The sequence below is a fragment of a genome, unplaced genomic scaffold, assembly GCF_019419815.1.
Source record: "Pyrus x bretschneideri cultivar Hongxiangsu unplaced genomic scaffold, Pyrus_bretschneideri_v1 Contig19, whole genome shotgun sequence".
NCBI lineage: Eukaryota > Viridiplantae > Streptophyta > Magnoliopsida > Rosales > Rosaceae > Pyrus > Pyrus x bretschneideri.
The window spans coordinates 4,526,343-4,547,913 of record NW_025999490.1 but is presented as its reverse complement, the minus strand read 5'-3'; the positions used below and the strand labels follow the sequence as shown (position 1 = coordinate 4,547,913).

General features: G+C 37.1%; 4 protein-coding genes across 9 annotated transcripts; all 4 read right to left on the bottom strand.

Moving 5' to 3' along the window:
- Nucleotides 1–39: 39 nt before the first annotated feature.
- LOC103935185 (protein DEHYDRATION-INDUCED 19) lies at nucleotides 40–3,207 on the bottom strand. The gene is made up of 5 exons (XM_009344976.3): nucleotides 2,958–3,207; nucleotides 2,704–2,843; nucleotides 1,624–1,701; nucleotides 1,237–1,523; nucleotides 40–478 (listed from the first exon to the last, which is right to left on the bottom strand). The coding sequence occupies exons 1-5, from the start codon at nucleotides 3,040–3,042 to the stop codon at nucleotides 370–372; spliced, it is 699 nt and encodes a 232-aa protein (XP_009343251.1). The 5' UTR covers nucleotides 3,043–3,207; the 3' UTR covers nucleotides 40–369.
- Nucleotides 3,208–4,634: 1,427 nt separating this feature from the next.
- Nucleotides 4,635–7,267, bottom strand: LOC103935279 (protein NUCLEAR FUSION DEFECTIVE 6, mitochondrial). 6 transcript variants are annotated; one of them, XR_007257630.1, is made up of 4 exons: nucleotides 7,069–7,267; nucleotides 6,844–6,965; nucleotides 5,059–5,721; nucleotides 4,635–4,905 (listed from the first exon to the last, which is right to left on the bottom strand). XR_007257630.1 is itself a non-coding variant. In XM_009345267.3 (4 exons), the coding sequence occupies exons 1-3, from the start codon at nucleotides 7,224–7,226 to the stop codon at nucleotides 6,264–6,266; spliced, it is 288 nt and encodes a 95-aa protein (XP_009343542.1). In that variant the 5' UTR covers nucleotides 7,227–7,267; the 3' UTR covers nucleotides 5,881–6,089; nucleotides 6,220–6,263. The 6 variants fall into 6 exon arrangements, 3 of the variants coding, with proteins under 3 accessions (XP_009343604.1, XP_009343542.1, XP_009343471.1); XR_007257631.1 differs by having other exon boundaries at nucleotides 5,620–5,721; XR_665446.3 differs by having other exon boundaries at nucleotides 5,650–5,721.
- Nucleotides 7,268–7,868: 601 nt separating this feature from the next.
- Nucleotides 7,869–9,411, bottom strand: LOC103935670. The gene is made up of 3 exons (XM_009345504.3): nucleotides 9,242–9,411; nucleotides 8,363–8,521; nucleotides 7,869–8,271 (listed from the first exon to the last, which is right to left on the bottom strand). Exons 1-3 carry the CDS (start codon nucleotides 9,251–9,253, stop codon nucleotides 7,999–8,001), a joined length of 444 nt encoding a protein of 147 aa, XP_009343779.1. The 5' UTR covers nucleotides 9,254–9,411; the 3' UTR covers nucleotides 7,869–7,998.
- Nucleotides 9,412–14,729: 5,318 nt separating this feature from the next.
- On the bottom strand, nucleotides 14,730–16,060 carry LOC103935760 (protein E6-like). The gene has a single exon (XM_048582314.1). It carries the CDS (start codon nucleotides 15,975–15,977, stop codon nucleotides 14,946–14,948), a length of 1,032 nt encoding a protein of 343 aa, XP_048438271.1. The 5' UTR covers nucleotides 15,978–16,060; the 3' UTR covers nucleotides 14,730–14,945.
- Between the last annotated feature and the right edge of the window lie 5,511 nt (nucleotides 16,061–21,571).

Here is a 21,571-nt window from a genome sequence, read left to right as displayed (position 1 = left end):
AAGAACATATCGGGAACAATGATATTAAATTCAACAGAATGAATTGAAAAGCTTCATTGTTCATTAGGATTGAATTGATCTGCTGAAAACTTAACATTCACCCGTTTATATGTACAAAGCCGAAAACTATCATAAATTAATCTTCTCCATTAACTAAAACAACGAACGTGACTTCAGAACGCATTACATTATCGAAGAAAAGGTGCTAAAGATATTCTGATCAAAAACTCATAGCTAATCTCATTCGAGGCACATATTCGGTTGTTTAAGAAGCTAAAACCATTAGAAACCCGCCCCATAAGTGCCCCCTAACAAGATTTTGAATAACTGATCATTTTTATTATCGTAGATACAACTTACTGTCTCCAATCAGTCACCTAACAGTGTTGAGAGGAACAGATCTTGCACGAAACCAGCTCTTCCAGTAGCTTGTCGAATCCTTTTCTCCCGCTCTTCATAACTCAAGGTAGGATCAAAACTGCAAAAGAGATAGACAGAGAGAGACGGAGAAAGAGAGAAGAGAGAGATATTTCAGATTCAAAGAAAAGCATTATAGGCGTTTGCACATGCCATAATCCGGACAGATGGGCATCGTCGGATAATCCTCTTCACCATCAACAGTTCTGATTACATTAACCCCTGATTCATTATCATTGTTTACACCTTTAGGTGAACTAAGAAATGCATATAAATTGAGTGATTTGGTCACACTAATCATGAACCCCAGCATACGTGGGCGTAGTCGCTTTGTCTAGAGCAAATGTGCTACCCCATATGCACCCAAGTTCAATCCCCCTCCCCACAGTTTAGATTCGTTTAAAGTAGAATATTTGCTTGCATCAGAAGGGGAATCCCTGTATTAACACACAAAACTCAAACCAAGGCATCGACTTGGCACTACCTTGGTCGCTAATATGTACACCTTGAAGAGGCTTGAACACCCCACCCACCCAAACAAAAGTTGGCAATACTGTACAACCAAGGTTGGTGATTTTATCTACCCATAATTTTGATGCACTCATATCATGCAGAACGAGTTTTAGGAAGAAAGAAATAACCACGTACATGAAATAATAAACTTACGCTATACATTGGAAGGTAGCAACTAGGTGATAATCAGCATTCAAACAGTAGTGTGACGACGAGAACCATGTCATGCACCATATTCGAACAATTAAATGGCTATTGAAAGATGATGTCAATTAAAACCAGTTTGTGATAAACATGAAACAGTACCTTGATTTCCAAATATGTGATGGCACCGCATTCTTTGCAGAAGTGTCCTCAGTAGTGGTTACCACAGATTTTGAAATTTCATCTGCTCCTGAAGCAGGGAAATTCAAAATAAGTGATGACAAGAATGGATCGGTTGCTGCTGCATTAGACACATTAGCATTTTCTGATCGATATCCACCGCTCCCTAGAAGCACCTGAAGATGAGCCTCACGGAGATCCCGGCCAAGGAGAGACAGTGCTTGAGTGCTAGGAATAGCAACTCTACGCAATCTGCGACGTCTCTGCAAGTGGTATTCAGTCAAGGAAACTAAAAGGGCAATCAAGCTTTTGTATATAGATATGTTATCAAGAATTCCAATTTACTAAATTTTCCAGTTTAAAGGATATCTTGAACAAGTGTCCATGCTGCAGTGTGATATGACTTAACATATCCCGTGAAACTTTAACGGAGCAAATGGGACAAATCTGCAAAAGAAGAAAGTAAAAACACGTCTTTCTTCCATGAAATATCGACTGAAGTAAAAAATAAAATATAGATGAAAACCACAAAACCAGTTAGTCTCATCTGCCATCAATTTCAGGGATAAGAAATAAGGGGCGAAAGTTACAAGTATGCAATACAGTCCGGTTGATAAATTTTGCAACTTATATTACAAAGACAATCCATGTTTTACTTGCCGCAAAATATTTGAGATTGCTCGAGCATCAACAATAGTTAGAATGGATTTCCTATTTCCCTACGCGTTTTACAAACCCGGAAATGCATTTGTTTCAGTCTTATGAAGAAAAGCAAGCAACAATCAACTACTTTAGCCCTCTTATACAAAATACGTCACACAAATTTCAGTCTATGGAAGGGTCTATCAAATATTTCATCAAGGGATTTCCACCACCGCTGTTTTCTCATTCGCCACTCCTCCCTTTATTTATATCCCCTGATTCTCCTTCGATTTATCAATGCAAAGTGAAGGAAAAAAAGGATAGCGGTGCAGAGTGACAAAAAGAGAGTGCGAAAATCATTTATGTCACACGTTCCTCATCTAAAACATGAATCATATGCTTGCATACAAGATGCACCCGATTTAGCTGATTTCGGAAATTTTTGGTTGTATTTACTCCTCGTGCAATTAACCGAAAACAAAAACAAAATTCAATTCATTTCACCATGGTATGAATCCTTTCAAACATTTCAGGTCAAAAAGAACGATAATTAGGTGAACTCATAGCCCTCTCCTTCTTCTTTATTTCCCAAAGAGGAAAACGGTACGATATTTTAGCAGTTACGTAGTTACACGCCACCTTTGATGAATCGAAAAGTCAATCACAGATTTCCAAATTGGGTAATAACATTTGGCCGACACAAAAGACAAAGATCATAGCTTTGTCCTCCGGAGGAACCAAATCATAAAACTTGATGCGACAAAAACTAAATCGAACAAAAAAAAAAGACAATAAGTAAGAACGTACGGTGACTTTAGATTCGCAGGAGTGCTCGTCCTCGAGGTGGGAACACAAGGACGCGATGTCGAAGTCCTCGTAGCAATACGGGCACGGGAAGTCGGGTCGGACCTCGTCTTCTACCTCGAAATCATCGATGCTTAACCGATCTATAATTTTTAAAATTTTCCACAGAATTAACAAAAAAAAAAAAAGAAAAAGAAATAGTAAATAGAGATCAGAAATGAAAAACAAGAACAGAGGAGGAAGAGGGGCGTACGGACCGAAGTGGGAGCTCTGGTGGTGGTGCTGCATCGTGTACTGGCGTTTGGCGGCGGCGAGGCGGGAGGTCCAGAACTCCGAGTCCATTGAAAGACGGATTCGACTCTACTCAAATCGGTTCGATTCGATTCGATCAGGTGCTAAAGCTAAGCTCTTTGATTGATTTTAAATTTCAAATTTCTGATAGAAAAAGTACAAATTTTTGGAACATGTTTGATTTGTGAATTACTTGAGCTGGTTTCTCTTTCTGTGAGATATTATTGAAGTTTGATCTCTGCACCAAAATACCAAAAGAGAATGAGAGACGGAGAGAGATTTGAGGAGGAAGAAAGCTGGAAGCACATATATATAGAAGGCTTATATATATATATATTTATATAAAAGCAAAAATATTTAGATATATTGAGATTCTGAAAGCAGATAAATAAATAAATAATAAGTTGCGGATAATTTGACTTTTTCGTAAGAATGACTCCATGAGGAAGCATCAGACATTAGAGGAAATTATAGTGTCATCGGTATATGAGATGATTTATTATATATTATTATAGATATATGTTTTGAAAAGTTAATAATTTAAAAAATAAATTTAATAACTTAAAAAATAAACTTTTCTACTAGTTACATAAAAACATATCGTACATCATCCGTGTATCCGTCGTAATAAAAATTTCTGCAGACGTTGGACGGAGACTGCTGAGTGCTGACCATGTTTACATCTTTAATCATTTTTTTCGGGTTTAAATATTAATTAAGGGTAATTAATTGTGGGAATTTTTGTGGTCAGCACTGAGCGTCGGAGTCGGCGGTAAAGCAAATGCGAAAAGATGTCGGATTCTGGTCGTCGTGTATATTTTGCAAAAGGTTATGTTTGCTTCCTATGCCCGTTAATTGGGAGTCTTTATTTTGAACCTGTTTTTAAAATAATTAAAAATATTAGTTATATGTTTCTGTAGAAAGTATTTTATGTTTTTTTTTTTTCAAATTCACTTGAATTTTCATTAAAAATTGGTTCTATAAATATTTTCACTACAAAAGCTTTTAGTTGGTCAAAGGTTTGCAGTCCCTAAATTAGTGTCTCCTTTCTAACATTTTGACATATGTCTTTAACTTTAACCCCAAACTTAACAACGTTATAACTGGTTTTCGTGATTTAAAAACACCAATTTAAGGACAGCAAACCTCTGATCCTTTTAGTCAGTTTAAAAACACTTCTAAACAAATCAATATACGGTCAAACTGCATTGAACCGCCCTTGAGATTATCTTTGAAAATATTGGTCAATTAGCAATTTGGGTGCTCCATAAAGTCAAACTTCTTACCCTACAAGGACTAAGCAGGTCCGACGACTTGGTCACCTTTCTCCAAGTCCGACCACTGCGTGACGTGAAATATAATCAATACTAACTACCCTGCTTTACCGTTCACGGTAAGATTGTTTAGGGGGTTGAAACAGTTCAGGGACAGAAACTTCGATAGAGTTGTCGATTAGGACAACTCTAAAACTAAATTAGATTAGTGAGTTTATAGAACCACCAAAACTTAAGCGGCTCTGTTTGTGAGAGCAGTTGGACATCTTACGTGGTCCGGCTGCTCTACACATGGTCCACCCTAGAGGTCTCCGCAACTCCAAAAAGGAAATGTTAAATTGGCTTATCTCTTGAATAAAACGCGAAACAAATCAACAAGACCGGAGATTGGAAATTGCATCAACATGTTTGCCCTCAACCTCGTTATGATCGAGATGTCAAGAAGGGAAATTTAATCATAAAAATAACATAAATCATCATTATGGCACCTACTTGGTGAATGATTGTAGAACAAATACAACTCTGTGGATTAAACTAGGATGAAGCATGCCTCAAGTCTCAAGCAAGTCCTACAAAGTCCATTGAAATCCATGAAAACTACGACCGATGCACCGCATTCCAACAGATAACAATCATCCATCTACAACGAAACAAAAGAAAAATGTAAATTTTATGAAGACTGAGAAATTTGCAGCCATTTTAACATAATTTGCAGTTCAGATGAAAACGTAGTGCGCGATTGGACAAAAGTAGGAATTTAGACATTCGTTTCTAAGTAAACAATTAGGCTCACAACTTAAACTTCATAAGCAAAGCAAACAGAAGCGCAACATGGTAAGTCTCCGAGCCAAATTTTGAAGTCAGCTAATGAGAAATCATCATTCATCACAGCCCAAAACAAAGAAACAGGCATAGTCAAAAGAAGTGAAGCAGCTTATGAAGTATTTGGAAACAGATGGCCAAGGCCGTGGGAAGAAGACAATTAATGTTCTAGGTCCAGAGTTGTCAATATGCATCAGAATCGAAGTCAAAGCATGATATGATTATGCGATTAACAGATTTCGGCAAGTAGAAGAATCTACTACAACCATCACCCTTGAAATTTGACAACAAAAGTAAAGAGTAGATATATGATTTATACAGTTATGGTTAAAAAAATCAATGAAACCATCAGGTGAAGTGAAACCGAAATGTACAAAAGTGCAATTCTTGACCCAATTAATGAGGAAACACTAACATTGTCGTCATTTTTCATCACCATCATCACAGTACAAATAGATAAAAGACTTTAAACCAAAAAAAAAAAAAAAAAAACATTAGGAAGCACCGATATTTAATTTTTAGTTCCCCTTACATCAAGAAATTTAAGAGTTTTATTCACCACCTTGTCTTAGAGCGCAAGTACATAAAACTTTGCTCGAACCCTCTGATATTCATCATACATCATCATTGCAATCTGAGTGAATACAACAAATCAGTGTTATTATTCTATCCTTATACGTCTACACTGACATGAATAACAAACAACAAAGAAAGTAGTTCAGCTAGAGTTTTCATTGCCATTCAAGGTTTCATGGTTCGTATCAGCATAAAATCATCAGTGATTTATTCATCGTCAGTGAATGCAAATTTTTTATAAAGCACATTTGTGCAAGAGATACAACTGTTATATTGGAGGAAAACCCAATTTTACATATAAAAGCCAACAAAAATGGTTGTAGACCATAGTCTTCCTATCTAGTCTACTGAAGAGAAGTCGACAACAAAAATAAATCCAAGTCACTCCATATCTGATGCTTGATCCTCATCTAGTCTTGTCTTGCCCTACAAAAGAAAAAGCATATGCATTCTTTCATTGCGCAAGACGGGGAGAGATAGAGAGAAAGATGGGATAGACCAAAAAAAAAGAAAAGGATGAAATTTTGGAGCAAAATAGGCAAAAAGATTGTCTCACTGATTTTAAGTCCTGGCAATACTTCCATCCATGATCATCTAACATCACCCCCCTTCTCAGACAAAGAAAAAAGAAAAGAAAATTGAAGAATTTAAAACAATTAGGCAGTCATTGTAGCCAAAATGTTAAAACTTTTGTGCAAGTAAAGGTGCCCACTTCTTAATGCACCGTAATAACTTATGCAAAAGTTAAATGATAGACTTGAAGTAATGCTAAATGATCTGCATTCCTTAGAATTCTAATGTAGATGACAAGTAACGAATCACTAAAAGAACCCCAATTTCACTTCAGAACAATATAGCAAATACTCTGCAATTAAAAACAACCACAGTGATCGAATTTCCGAACATAAACAAGCAATCATCGATCAATACACAGATAAACTACAATGCAAAAATTTTGTCATTTCAATTCAAAGCCTTGCTTATGACAAATCAGATTGCCTACTGACTAAAACACTCGAAACAGAACAACTTATAATGTACTCACAAAGAACACGAATTGAACACGAAACAAGTAATTGAGCCGATAAGCAATTTCCAAATCCAATGCCACAAATAATCAATTCAGCAAACACCCATCACGAATCATGAAACGAAAACTCGAAAGAAAAAGAGGGAATACCTTCGGAGGTCCAACCGTAGGAGCGCTGAGAGACGGAGAGCATCGAAGTGAGCAATGCAGAGGCTGTGGCTGTGTGGTACGGAAGCATCGTCTCCACGCAGCAGCTCAACTCCACAGGCGACCTTCAAAGCAACAAAGCACACATTTTTAAATAAAATTGAAATTGATAAAAATAATTAATATTGAAAGTGATGAGATTTAGGGTTTGATGAGTGTTCGATTTACCTGAAAATGCGAGGAGCGGAGAGGCTTTGGGTTGGTTTGGGGATGCGAAATGGTGAGGAGGCTGGTTTGGGACTGGCGGCGGAGGCGAGCCTCGAGGGCACGGTGGTTCGCGCCGCAGAGGAGCGGAGGACGGACCTGGCGGCGGCGAAGGAGGACATGGTTGTGGGATGGCTGATGGTTTTGGGGTTTTAGGATTTCGTTAAGTGGGAAGAACGTTTTGGGACTTTAGTGGAGCGTTCTGGTGTGTTTCGCGTGTATGTCTACTCCTATGATTGAGGGCGTGGCATACGATGATTGGTGGACGAAGGAGATGGCTGTGATTTTTCGGTCAAGATCTAACGGCTTGGAATCTCCATTCCCGTTCTTAACTACACAATTACTTTACAATTCTTCTACTTCTTTGTATTTATATTCAAAATTATAAAATTTAACAATCTTGTTTGGTTAAATCAAAACTTCACAAAAATGGTTGGTTAAGGCAGTGTGTTCGCCCTTTTGCATCAAAGTTCGAATCTTCATGCCTATAAACTAAAGTAGTTTAAAATAGAATATCAATTTGTCAAAAATAAAATCTTGAACTTCAAATAGTGACGGTATTTAGCTTGTAGCTCAAGTAGTTAAGTATATTTCCGATTCATAACTTTTAAATTTTGAAGCAAAGTGACCAAGCACAACAAGCGAAATGCAATACTTTGTGTGAAATGCAAAATCTCGTTTCAAAAATTAACAAAATGCATGGTTTGATTCAATTCCAAACAAAGTGTCCAAGCAATTTCGGACTCTCAATCAACACGTCTAACTGTGATAAAAATCTGGATTCACAATGAATAACTCAGTTCTCGGTACACAAATGACTAGAGAAATGTGACACAATGCCAAGGAATGGAAGTGAAGTTTATTTCCCTTTGTATGGAAGTGTACAAAATGCACTTAGCCTCTGGCATCAAACATTGCCTCCTTAGGCTTGCTCTTGCTCCTGCTGATCTTTACCAGAGCACCAAGCAGCAGCGGTATGCAGATACGCCGAGACATGTCTACTCGACGTCTCTTAGAGACCTCAGACTGTGAACCCTTGATCGAAATCCTGTCATGCTCTTCGAAGCGGATGGAATTGGGGAAGTACAACCGTCCTCTATCACCCGTTCGAATCCCAATTAGTCGGCCTAGTGACATGCTGTGGTCTTGGAAGAAGGATGCTGAGGACTAGTTGGGAAAGTAGACAATCACATTCCATGAGAAGGGAACAATTTGGCAATGTGGGAATCAAAGCAATTGAAACAAAGGTAGGATTTACCTCGGTGTCAAGGTTGGAGGACGAAAAGGAGGTGAAACTGGCGGAGCGAACGTGCGAGGACCGGTGTTCTACAACTGCAGCTGGTAAGCTCTCCACCACTCTAAGTCTCATGTTCATGATCTCAAGCCCTAGGGGCCATCCATGGTGCATTTCAAGGTCCTGGGGATTTAACAACTCAACGTTTAGCAGATCGCGTGTTTACATGAAGAAATGCAACAGAAAATGCAGGTTTTTGACTCAAATCCTAAACATGTTTGTTACAAAAAGATGGATTGTGCATGAAAATGCAGGGATTAGGTGGAAGAGAGGGAACCATCAATAGTAATATTAGATCCCTATTGGTGATTAGTAAAATTAAACCCTATTAGTTGATTGATTAATATTCAATAGGGATTTGACCAATAAAGTAGTTGCATTGTTTAGGTCTACCTGCTATCTATGTCTGCAGCTCAACCAATTTCTCAATATCTAAGCAGGATTAGAATTAGATTAATGGAAAAGTAAAGCAGTCCTAAAAATATACTTTTAATTTAACTTCCTCCTCCTCCTCCTCCTGATATTTAACTCATACAGAACAAGCATGCATGCTTCTAGTTCTGCTTTCTTAAGCCGGAAAATAATCTACGGGGAGGAGATTCAAACTTAGGTACAAGGACTTAGACGCACTGTCCTGACCAACTAGCCTAACCCACATCTGCATACGCAAATTGAGTTAAGTTCTCATCCTATAATCCCTTTCAAACACTGAACCAAGAAGCACAGAAGAAACAAACCTGCAGGTTAAAAGAGAAGAAACAAACTTGACAATAGCATTAACAAACAAATACACACTTCGGAATCCCGAGACTTATAAGTTCTTCAGGCAGAATGTTTACTTACCTCTGCAACCATGGCTTAAAGAGCCTGAGCAGGAAGAAGAAAGGAGAAGACTATGTATTCACAGGAGAATCCCCACACTGATGAGAGAAAACGTTATGGAGAAAACAAGGCTTGTTTTCATTTACTTCCTTCAAAAATACATCAGGTGATTAAATGAGCTCCGGTCCCACCTCCATGTCTAGTTCAACCCTTTAAATATAGCTGCAAATTCACACAACCTCAACCTGTCCTAAAAATCAACCGTGGTTTAACCACTAATAATCTTGATTTTTTTGACAAACAATTCGATATTTACAAAGATACTTTTACAACGAGCCGTTAATACACTCACAACAAGTCACAGTAGACGGCAACTTAGACCTCGTCCCACCAAGTGAAGACCAAGTGTCACTCGACCGCTCACGCATAAGTTTTAACAACTAACCAAATACAATAATTTAAAATCTTATCTTTGCCACATAATCCCATGTTTTGAGTAAATATTGTGTTCATAAATGTGTTGGTCTGGTTTTGGTGCAGCCGTGCAGGAATTGAATTTGAACGTTCCAAAACCATGTGCAAATCAAATGGTTAGGTGGCTCCATTTAGACATGAGAAAATTTAATTATTAAGGTAATTACATTTGGAGGTTGAAGCTGTTGAACAATCTCTGCTATCCTTTCCAAAAGTCAACTACAAATGGATTAAGCAACAGAAGAGATAGGTGATGTTGCAGCTCTTTTTGGTTGGAAATTATATATCCGTAAATCGGAATCAACAGTATTGATCATGACATGTTAACCTTAATCGGATAGTTAATCGTGATCAATCGAATATCAAGTGCACATTTCTGCACAAATAATTTGACAGAAACAAAAAAAATTTCATGTTTTTTACGAGCGACAGCAAAAGATCAAAGAAATTGAACCTTGAACCTTAGTGTAATGTATGATTGGAATTTGGATCTGCATCTGCATCTGCATAAAGTTGTGGGACATTTCCAAGAACTTTCTAACAGGTTGGATAGTTGGAGGACTGATCATGAACAGGTGATAGGTCAGCCATAATAATTAGGTATCGAACTTGTCATACAAGTGAATTAAACCTAAAACTTCTCACTTACCGTCTTGCTGGTGGCGGGACAAGGGTTGTACTTGAAATGTGGTTATGTATGAAGCTGTAAAGCCTGTAATCGTCTACTTAAACAATACATTGAGTTCAATTTGTATCCAAATGGAGTATGCATTTGTAAAAGGTGAAAACTGCAGATCAAAACAGGCACTGTAAATTGTACGAGGACAAGCTCAGCTTAGCTGTGTTCTTCAGTAACCTGCAGTGACTCGAAATTTAAGGCCTGCAGCTGCATTCTTTCATCCGTCTCTTTTAACTACAACCCCACTACTGTTGACCAATTACCGGGAATGGTAATTCGGGTTGTGTCTTAGTGGATTCAGTATCTGGGTTGCTAAACTCATTCACTTCTTACCCTTTTTTGCTATATTTTGCAATGATTTCATGTCCTTGGATTTCAGGAGGCATGCCCTACTTGCACTTCAAGATGATTACTTGATTCAACAACATGAGGAAATGAAACTTTGAACGGATGTGAATGCGATCATTCCATAAGAACTCCAAAATTAAGTAAGTTCGGACTAGATTAGTCCTAAGATGGGTGACTTCCAGAAAAACCTCTGTGTTGCATCCATTTCTTTTAGTTTGATAAGAAAAAAAAATACAAAGTATTTCGTGTCCATTATTATTCATCAAAAAATCACTGCACGTACATTAGAAGGAGAGATTCATTAGTAGACACCAAGAAATCACATGTTGACATGGGCACATTTCAGAGGCCCGAGAGGAAAGACAAATTTCGAGCGGTAAAAGGCTTATTTGAGCGTTTTTTATGTGAGTATGTTCATTCATTAGACTATTTATTAAATTAAATGCTTTTGAGGAAGCATTTTCAAACAAATATGATAGCTTTTGTTGCCTACAACCAAATATTATCATAAACACTTTTAGTTATTTCGTTGATTCCAATAATTCTAAAAGTACTTTCAAACAAAACTGATAACTGCTAATGAGAAACTCAAAGGTGAGAGTTGAGAGTGGAGGGAACAGAGGTGAATGATGAAGCCAATGGTGATGAGGAATGATTACTTTGGTAGGTCAGATAGGGACAAAAATGTCAGAATCAAGTTTCCCAAACGTGGCAAACAGAGGCACGCATAAAAAAGTATTGGTTTGGTCGCTAGCAACAATACCAGCCAAACCCCAAGTGCCAACCAAGTGGCTTCCCCTCTAGGAATTTGGGTGCCGACACCACCAATTCCCTCCTATGTCATATACATCCCAACCCACACGGCACTTCTCCATCATAATTTATCACTAGTGCTAACGTCAAAGTCGCACGCACACGTGAGTTGATTTTATTCGTTGAAGCATGTGTGATTTGTTGTGATTAACAATCAGAATGATACACGTAAACATGATTGATTGTAATATTTGTTATGATATAAGGTATACGTTATTTATGAAAAAGGAAAATGATGGATCACATTCGTTTACTAAACGTGCAAAATTTGCGAACTATATATAATCTATTGAGCAATTCTCAACTGTTGATGCACACAGCATATCTGATGAAGTTGTGCAGAGTGGATATGTCAAATAGAAATGTTTCATTTTCTTGTTAAAAGGTCAAACTGTTCATAGTGGGCTACATAATCGATTGTTTGGTGTTTCTTTGGGCTTGTGAATTAAAAAGTTAGGCCCATATTAGGTATTTTATGAGAGAGCCATGTGAGCAACCCAATAAATTATAGGCTTATTTTTCTTGTTCTTCATCTGGTGAACCTCTAACCTCAAATGCATCCTGGGTTTGGACATTGACCATAAGAAAAGTTTTTCAGCCTTCAAAATATCACACAAATATGGAGGGTTGGTAGTCAAATTGGATCCAATCCAAGTCTGTTTCACACTTTAATATTGGAGGGAATTAAAATTGAAGTCCAAGACCTGCACTTGGAGAGAAACTTGCACGTCGAAGCATGGACGGAGTTGGAAACATTTTTTTAGTAGGGGCAATTTCGAATGATGAAAATAAATTGAATTTTTGATCCAATGCTATTAATTTATTGTCCAACAACATGAGTTTGGGTAACTCGTGTTTAGAACAGTAAAATTGTAAACCATTAACTAACGAAAAAATTTACACGGCTATGAAGGGTAAGAGGGTAATAAAAGTATAGAACGTGAGAGGGTATTTTCAGTTAAGTATTTGGACTGAGACATCATTTTTGAATAAATAGGTAATTTATAGTTTTAGTTGGAGTATTTTTCATGGCAAAAAGATTTGAGTGAGGACAATTGCCCCCAATGAGCATATGTTGCCTTGTCCATTTGTCGAATGATGTGTATACTATTGTGTCTATTTTCTTGCCTAACGTGAAGATTATATGAAAAGAGAGATAAACATAATAATTAATTTTCTTGCCTAACGTGAAGGTTATGTGAAAAGAGAGATAAACATAATAATTAATTTGAGAGAGAGAGAGTAGTGGGTGGCTGTGATTATTAGTCCTACTATTACATGCTCCTTCCTTCCCACATTCTCCGTCGTCATTACTGCAGAGTACAGTGGCACTGGAAATGCAGTTATATACTATAATTTGAATCATATAGTGGTACAATTTGGTGAAGTGGGCATCCATATCCATAAATAAAGGCACATCACCAAATTTGTCAAATTGCTTTTGGTAGTAGAGAGAGCCGCTACCCCTATTTGGTCCCCCATTGATTGGGTTAGTTTATAATATATATAAATGCCACATGCATGCATTTCTTGCATGGATGGGAAAGATTGTTAGAAACGCGGGAGATGTTATTGACATTCTGAAATAGTTATTAAACAGTCTTTAAAATGCAGTTTTTTTTTTAGCTATGTTTTTAACACATAATAATTTATTTGGAGTGCTGATAATAATTCTATTAAAATTTTGGTAGAGATTTTAAAGTGTCCTGATTTTGGCTAGCTTTTCTCTCTTGAATAGGTAGGTGATGAAGCTTTAAAACTTGAACAAGTTTTCTGCAATTTGGATGGCCAAACTGCAAAATAATTTCATCTCCTAGATCAACGGCATACTCTATAAATGGTCCCCCAATCAAGTGAGTTAGTTCATAATTGATGTAACTGCTTATTAATATGCATGCATTGGTTGGATGGATGGACGTAATAGGACGATCTCAAGTTAATAAGGCTTTTCGCTTGTGAAAAAGTCAGAGAGAATGTCTATCGTATGCAATCTTATCTTTGCAAGAGGCTGGTTTCATGGCTCAGACTCATGACCTTTCAATTACAAAAGAGCAACATTTCCATTGCCCCAAGACTCATCCTCTGTTACTCAAAATTTGAGTAAGATGGTTGGACGTGAGAGGAAGATAGTTAGATAAAACAGATTGCTCTGTTTACTCAATTTTTGGTGGCATATTGTGATTAATGGATTGTGTATGTTTCAAACTTAGAAAGAAAAAAAATATTTATAACACCGGCTCAAAATTTGAATAGCCGACTCTAATAGCATCGTAAAAATGTGAACATTAAACTCAAAATTATTAACTAAAATGCTTTCTTATTTTTCTCATATTTTTTAAGAGGATAATTAGGTTGTTGATTCCTTATCTAATTATGGAGTTGATCATGCTGGCTTCCAATGGTGTGATCATGTCTCTTCCTCTGCGTCTGCAGCTTATTCTAGAAATTTTCAAGACTCTCTAGCTATCGTTTTTCATGACTTTGTTGGCATAGTTTCCTTTGCGGGGTTTGGTTTTTGTTCCCCCGTCTTTGTGAAAAAATTCTGACTTGGATTCACATTATCAACATAACATGGTGTGACATGGTTGTATGAAGAGCGTGGGTTTTCCTGGCGTGTATGATACTTTTCCAAAGGGCGACCCAAAGCCTGGCACCGAGCTTTAGAAGGGTCGGAGGGGGGGAGAACATTTATCGTACATATTCTTATTTTTCTTTGATAAATATGTTATTTTCATAACTTGAATCTATGATATTTCGACCCTAAAAGAACAACATTTTCGTTGCGACAAGACTTTCTAAAGTAAATAAAATATCCATCCAAAGAAGGTGAAAAAAGATAAAGTTTTTGGTCAAAAGGTTGAAGCACTTTGAATGCTATTATGCTCTTTTTATCAACTAATTACTCTTTTTACCAACTAATTACTCTTTTTACCAACTAACTCCATTGAAAACTTGAAAGCAACCTTGTGTCTCCTTTTTCTTTCACCATATCATGAGCGTGCTAGGATCCTAAGCCTCAAGCTTAGCCAAAGGGATTAGGTGAATGAACTAATAATTCAATCATCGTTAAGCTTTCAAAGAGACGGATTAGCAGTCCACTATTAATTACTCTAATACCAATATTGTTATAACTTAATCACCTGCATAACCTACTCTTTTACAATAAAAGACCAACCAAATTGGCAAATCAAGGCGTTGAAACAAAATACCTTGTAGGGAGAAGCTGATATACATTTTCTTGACTCTTTCGTAGTCCACAAACTTAAGCTTTTGCAAAGCATGAACGCTGAAGCATTGTTTTGCAGAAACAGAGACAATAATCTATCTTTAATCATGTTCTTTTCGATGAAAACATATTACCATAAATATATATATCAAAACACAGCAAAGTGGTACTACTCAAAACAAGTCTCATGGCACGAACTGATCTTCGCTCTCTTGGAACTCCTCCTCATTCTGGTACTCTTCCATGGAGTTATAGGTGTTCTGGTTCGCATTTCCGTTGCCGTAACTGCCCCTGTTGTTGTACCAATTTTTTGAGTCCGCCACCCTAGAGTTTCCGTACTGGTTCTGGTTGTAGTTGCTCTCGCTTCTCGGGTCGTAGTAGTACTTGCCGTTCTCCAAAAACCTAGTGTCACTCATTCCCTGCTTCTCAACATTGTAGTAGTTGTTGTTGTTCTGGTAGTTGTTTGGGGTGGCGGTGTAGCTGCTCTGAGCGAACCTCGTGTCGCTCAGACCATTAGGATTGGCCTCAAAGTTGTTGTTGTTCAGGTAGGTGCTGGGGGTGGTAGTGTAGCTGCTCTGAGCGAACCTTGTGTCGCTCAGGCCATTGGGATTGGCCTCAAAGTTGTTGTTGTTGCTCTGGTAGTTGTTGGGGGTGGCAGTGGTGGTGGTGTAGCTGCTCTGAGCGAACCTCGTGTCACTGAGGCCATTAGGGTTGGCCTCAAAGTTGTTCCCGTTGTAGTAGTAGTTGTTTTTGTTGGGATTGTAGTTGTTGTTGTATCTGTCGGGGTACTTTGTATTGTGCTGCTTCTCTGCCTCGGCCGTATAGGGCAGGTTGTTGTTGTTGTTGGGAGTGTACTTGTAGGGTGCACCGTTGGTTGTGGTGGCGGCGACGGTGTTGTAGGGTCCACCGTTGGATGAGGTGGAGGGAGGCAGCTGGCCGGACTCATGACCGTAGAGGCCATATCCGTTTTGAGTCTCTGGAATGAAAGTTGGCTCTTGCTCTTGCTTGAATACTGAGGACTCTGTTTTTGGGAGCTCTGTTTCTGGAGACTCTGTTTTTGGAGTCTCCGTTTTTGTGAGCTCTGATTTCTTCACATTGTTGTTGTTAGAACTGGCAACTTTGCTAAAGAATTGGCTCTCTCTGGCTTGAGCTTGGAGAGAGAAGAGGAGAGAGAGGAGGAATAGGAGAGAGAAGAATTTGGGAGGAGGAGGAGCCATAAGTGGCAATTGTTGTGGGAGGCAGCTGCTTTGGATTGTGAGGTGAAGAGTGGGAGTGTTATAGTGGAGGGAGAGCTAGTGGGCAATGCATTGTTTATATAGAGAGACATAAATTTTTTCAGTGTCGAAAACACGATCTGATACATCTAATGTTGTAATTTAAGTGGTTGAAATTTTTTTTCAAATATCCAACCACTTCTATTACAACACTTAGTATACCGAACCGTGTTCCAGCACATTAAAAAAAATCTCTGATACAGAGAAACATTTTCTTGTTTCTCAACCAATTTTTTCAACTTATTAGGTGCAAATGGGGTGAAGGATGAGTGATGGTTTGTGGTCCCCACTTTGATATGCAACTTCAACAATATTGAGCACTTTGTTTCTTTTCCAGTTAATAAGTTTTGTATTTTATCCTTAAAACGCGCGCGCGCACACACACACGCTTTTAGGTTAATCCAACTATTGGTATTGTTTAGGTTAATCCAACTTCAACAATAGTCCCACTTCAACAATACACACATGCTTTTAGGTTACTCAATAAGTGTTTAGTTATTTTGATTATCCACGTTTTCGTTTTATTTGTAAAACACTTCTCACAAAAACATTGACCAAATCAGTGCTGATGTAAGAATTGTGCTCATAGAATCGCTCCATCGAAGTTTATAAGGTGTGTAATAAGCACTTGCTCATAGAATTATGCTTTTGAGTTATGACCATTGATTTTTGTTTCAGTCCAAGCAAACCAAAAACATGATATAAGATGAATGAGGACAACAAGAAGCCATCTAGCACAATTGATAAGGGAATGTGAACTTTAATTGAGGGTGCTCATGATGTTCCCCAAGGCGAAGGCTGAGGGGGAAAAATAAATTGGAAATATGACAAAGGATAATTTGGAAATAAAATCTAAATGGTGCCAGAGGAGAAGCATGATGGACACCATAGACATCATTGACGTGGCCGTGTAATTATGCTGGATTGTGGAGTTAATGATTCATGTTCTAACCTACACGGTGGATGCAACTGTGACGGTATCTTTAGTTAAAGGTAGTGTTATTCATAATCCGATTTTTACTTTTCACACATCATTTTCAATTTTCGAGTGTTGGAGCATGAATTGAAGAAGATCAGTCGTTAAGAATTAAAAAAAATGTGTGAAAGGTAAAAATGGGTGTGTGACTAACACCATCCTTAGTCAATCACGCACATACATACATGCGTAATGTTGAGAACGAATCCCACATTGATGGGATGAGAGACTTTGCATGAACTTATATATAAGTTGGGTTACTCCCTATATTAGCAATTGGTTTTATGGTGGAACCTCAACTTTCTTGATGTATTAGAGTAGATTGTTGCACCACGGTGCTCCATGTCATCCCGTTTGTATTGTCTATGTGCTAAGCTTGAATTAACGTGACAATGAATGATTAATTTGCGATACTATCCTATTGGTTTCTGTAATTTAACTTTGTTTTAAGTGGATTTTTCTTGTGTTAGTTGGAATATTTAAGTTGCATAAATACAAAACTCAAATGAAATTAGAGATACAGATAGTTCATAACAATTTCATTTTTATATGGTCCAAAAATAGTGACCAACAATCTCATCTGCTAATATTTAGATCCCAACTACTAAATTATTAAATTGTCACCAGAAAAAAAGTGAAAAAAATAAAGACGATGTTGAAGTTTTTGTGGTTCATTATATCTTCTTCAATTCCATCTGTCACATTTTATTTATTTTTTAAAGTCATAATTTAAAAAAAAAAACTAATGAAAATGGTTTGAAAACTTTGAGTTTAAATGATAATGACAAAATAAAGAATAAAGTGAATAGTACCAGGATTGACTTTTTAATGTAAAAATGTGATTTTTCGTTAAAATGAATACTACCGCGGACTTTTCGTTAAAACTCTCTAATTTCAAAGGAAAAAGGTGGAAGGTTAAAGGAAGTTTCTTTGTTGATTGTATCTGTATATGCACCACCAAAAACCCTAGACCATTTCACAAAAGCCAAAAGAAAGGAAGGATGAAAAAGAAGAGGCACATGCTATCATTGGTGTTGATTTTGTAAAAGCAAAAGCCTATTTAGCACCTTCCTACCAGAAAATAAAGACAGAAAAAAACAGTAAATAAAACCTTTGAAAAAGCAACCTCATGCGGTGAAAAAATCTCACACAACATTGTCTTTAATTAACTTATAGATGATTTCACATTATGCAAGTTGGTTTTATGTAATTGCGTGCATACTTAGATTTCCTAAAGTAATTGGTTGACGGAGACAGAGTTACTTGCAATGGGAATAGACTCATATTACATTAGGAGCAGTATAGACATATAAGTGTATATCTGATAAATTTTAATCCTTCATAGTTGATCTTGTTTATCGATTGTCTATGATGTTATACCAACTTATAAGATGATGCTATACAAATATATGAACAATAAAGTAAACATGCCACACAAAACATAAAGAATTTAGTTATAGGTTCGGCGAACTTTGCTACTCCACGTGCAATCTCTCTTAAGAAATCACTTGCACTATGAAGAATAACATTTTGGATAAAGAACTCTTGGCCATCTACCCTTATATTTTCTATGTTGTTCGTGTGAATAAGCAGCCCCCAACAAGTCTATTTATAGTACATAGATCGATGGTTACATGCCTTACAAGTATAAAATTTCTAAATCCTTTCAGATTAACGAAAACTAACTTATTTCCTAATCCTAAACCGATTGGGATTACAAAGAAAAGCTGTTTCTTAATTTTTATGGAAAATAACTTGTGGTCATTCCTTTTCTCCTTTTCCTAACACCGATTGAAAACCTAAACCTAATTGGCCTTGGTATTTGGCCGAGCCAAATCACAAGATAGCTGCTCTTAACTTATCCACACAAGCAAGAAAGAAAATGACTCAAATTTCACATCAAGATTTTCATAAATATTGAAGAGTCTTAGTCGCTAGTGACCTACAATGGCGTTGGTATTTGGTATTGAAGTTTTGCATGTGGTAAGTGGTGTGTGCCAACTAATGTGAGTAGCCATCCGAGAGTTAGGTCTTCAATTCAATGTTTGGTTATAGCAGTTACAGATTGAATCAACTGATTGATGCAAAGGTGGCCCACTCAGCCCCCTCTCTCTCTTCCTCCCTCTTCCTTTCTCAATGGAAACGAAACTAGACTTTTGTGTACGATAAATGTTTCTTTCTTATTCTCATAAAATAAAAAACCTTGTTTGCTCGGGATCGCTTTTTAATGGAAAGAAAATTAGGGTTATTCTTCTTCCTCAACGACCAGCATTCCTTGGACTCAGAGGAATATAATTAAACAATGGAAGAAGCTTTTGTCAACGTTTGTGTTTGAAAAAGCACCCAAATTCCTTTTCTTTTTCTTTTATATCTAGTTCACTTTCCCTTTTCTTTTTCTTGAATTAAATGAAATCTGTTGCGCGATTAGCGGGAGCATAGTTTTCGTCTTTCAAAGTGTGCCTTTTCGACATTAAATGTTTGGCAATCAGTTGTATATTTTTTGTGTTTATCACTCTCATTTCTCATGTCTCTTGTCTCAACGGTGTATTTGTAGATAGAATGTGTCTTGCAATCAGTTGTATATTGTGTTGTTTATCTTTTTCATTCTTACTAACGTATTATGTAAAAAGAGAGATAAAGACAATAGATATAAAACTGATAATTAGTAAGATTCTCCATTCCTACTTGCTGTTATTTTGAATAGTACTATTTACACATCTCTTTTACCACGGATAGCACCGATCATTGTTTTTTTTCATTAACTGTTTTCTTGTTGTCCCTTTCATTTAATTTTTCTTGCAGAGTTGAGTTTTGTAAGGTAAGTGGGAAGAGCTAATCGCTCAAAATAAACAATATATACATCTGTAAAGACTACTAATTTCAGCTGAAAGCTAAGCTAGTTCAAATACATTCTTTTATGCATCCCAAAAACATTTTTAAAACACAGATTTTCCAGAAACCCAGATATATTATTAAGATAAGATTAACAAAAACCACTTTTGCGACAGATTCTTGAGTTGGGACTTTCGGGCCATTTCACTCGTCTGCGCTCAGTCACAAGAAAACACTCTTCGGATCCCACACAGGCGCAAGTCGGTGGGCTCGAAATGCAGGGATCATTGTGTCTTGAGTGAAGGTGTAATGTGGCACGAAAGTTCCTAATCTTAAATTTCTATGACTTTTCGGATAGGGTAATGTTATAGAGATTAAATTTGTAAACTAAATGATGTGACATTAATAAGAATGAGCACATTTATTAATATTTAAGTAATAAATCAATCATCAGTTTCCTTATTCTTTAGTTTTCAAAATTTAGTTTACAAATTTTATCTTCCTAGCATTATCCTGCCCGGATAAGGTTTCCAAAGCAGAAGAGAAAACAGCAACATATTGGGAGCCAAAATACGAAGCACAGGATTCACATCACTGGCACTGCCAAATCGTTTTCTCCTCATCCTCTTCCTAAACCTCTCTATCCTTCGGTCCTCACCACTGAGCTTCCTCTCCACCCCTTGCAAGAACCAATGGCGGGGGCTGGTGGTAAGGGCACTTGGACCTCCAGGAGGTCTGGGGGAGCCCTTCTCCGGTTTGAGAAAGAGAGAGAGAGGGCAAATTGGAGGTGGATGGGAAGGTAGCCACGGTTGAAGTAGAAGGAGATTTTGGGTGGCGATGAAGAGCTGGGAGTGGAGAGATGGCGCAGTTGTTGGGTTGCTTAGGATGTGGGTTAGGGCATTCAATTTTTGCTCCCATGTGGTGTCCTCCATTGTTCTGGTGCTTATCCTTCTATTTTCTCAAACTTAAGGGGTGTAGTCAATTTTAAAATCTTAATGTAATCAATTAAAAGATTTTAAAGGATTTTGAAATCCATTTAAATCTAGGTGTAGTCAATTAAGGATTTTAGAATCCTTTAAAATCTAGGTTTAGTCAATTAAATTTTTTAAAGGAATTCTAAATTCATCCAAATCCATGTATTAAAAAAATTAAGATTTTGGAGGATTTCAATAAGTTGTGGATTTTGTGGGATTTGAGAGCCAAAAGTATATATAACCAAAACTAAAAAGAATCCAACCTCACCCCCTAAGATTTCAAATCCTTCCACCACAATCCACCACAATCCATTCAAATTCTTTAAAAATCCATATGAATTTTGTAAGAGTTTTTAATCATATTAAATCCTATCAAATCAATCACTTTTAAAATCCTTTAAAATCTTAATTTGACTACACCCCCTTAATCAAAATACAACGGTGCAAAAGTAAATGCTATTAATCACGTGAGCTACACGCTTACACGTCCCTTGTTTAAATTAATCTTACAGGATTCTCTTCGGATTATTCTAGTGAGGATTTTGGAGATTTACGAATCATGTATGTTCATCATACATTGTGCGGCAGTTTTTGTCAAGTATTATTTGTGTTTAATTTTAAATAAAAATATTTAAAATAAATTTTGACTGCATGATATACAATGAACAGACATGATTGACAGATTTCCGAAATCAGAAAGAGGATCCGGATTCTAAATTAATGGCTTACTGATGAAATCCAACGCAAACGGCAGG

What these genes read in the sequence shown, in the direction of transcription:
- LOC103935185 (XM_009344976.3), bottom strand. Translation starts at nt 3,042, where the DNA reads ATGGACTCGGAGTTCTGGACCTCCCGCCTCGCCGCCGCCAAACGCCAG. An exon ending in CCACCAGAGCTCCCACTTCG is followed by an intron (nt 2,844 to 2,957) that starts GTCCGTACGCCC and finishes TAAAAATTATAG; the next exon opens with ATCGGTTAAGCATCGATGAT. An exon ending in CCTGCGAATCTAAAGTCACC is followed by an intron (nt 1,702 to 2,703) that starts GTACGTTCTTAC and finishes CTTCTTTTGCAG; the next exon opens with ATTTGTCCCATTTGCTCCGT.
- LOC103935279 (XM_009345196.3), bottom strand. Translation starts at nt 7,226, where the DNA reads ATGTCCTCCTTCGCCGCCGCCAGGTCCGTCCTCCGCTCCTCTGCGGCG. An exon ending in TCCGCTCCTCGCATTTTCAG is followed by an intron (nt 6,966 to 7,068) that starts GTAAATCGAACA and finishes GTTGCTTTGAAG; the next exon opens with GTCGCCTGTGGAGTTGAGCT. An exon ending in CTACGGTTGGACCTCCGAAG is followed by an intron (nt 6,090 to 6,843) that starts GTATTCCCTCTT and finishes TTTCTTTTGTAG; the next exon opens with GGCAAGACAAGACTAGATGA.
- LOC103935670 (XM_009345504.3), bottom strand. An exon ending in CCTCCAACCTTGACACCGAG is followed by an intron (nt 8,272 to 8,362) that starts GTAAATCCTACC and finishes TTTCCCAACTAG; the next exon opens with TCCTCAGCATCCTTCTTCCA.
- LOC103935760 (XM_048582314.1), bottom strand. Translation starts at nt 15,977, where the DNA reads ATGGCTCCTCCTCCTCCCAAATTCTTCTCTCTCCTATTCCTCCTCTCT.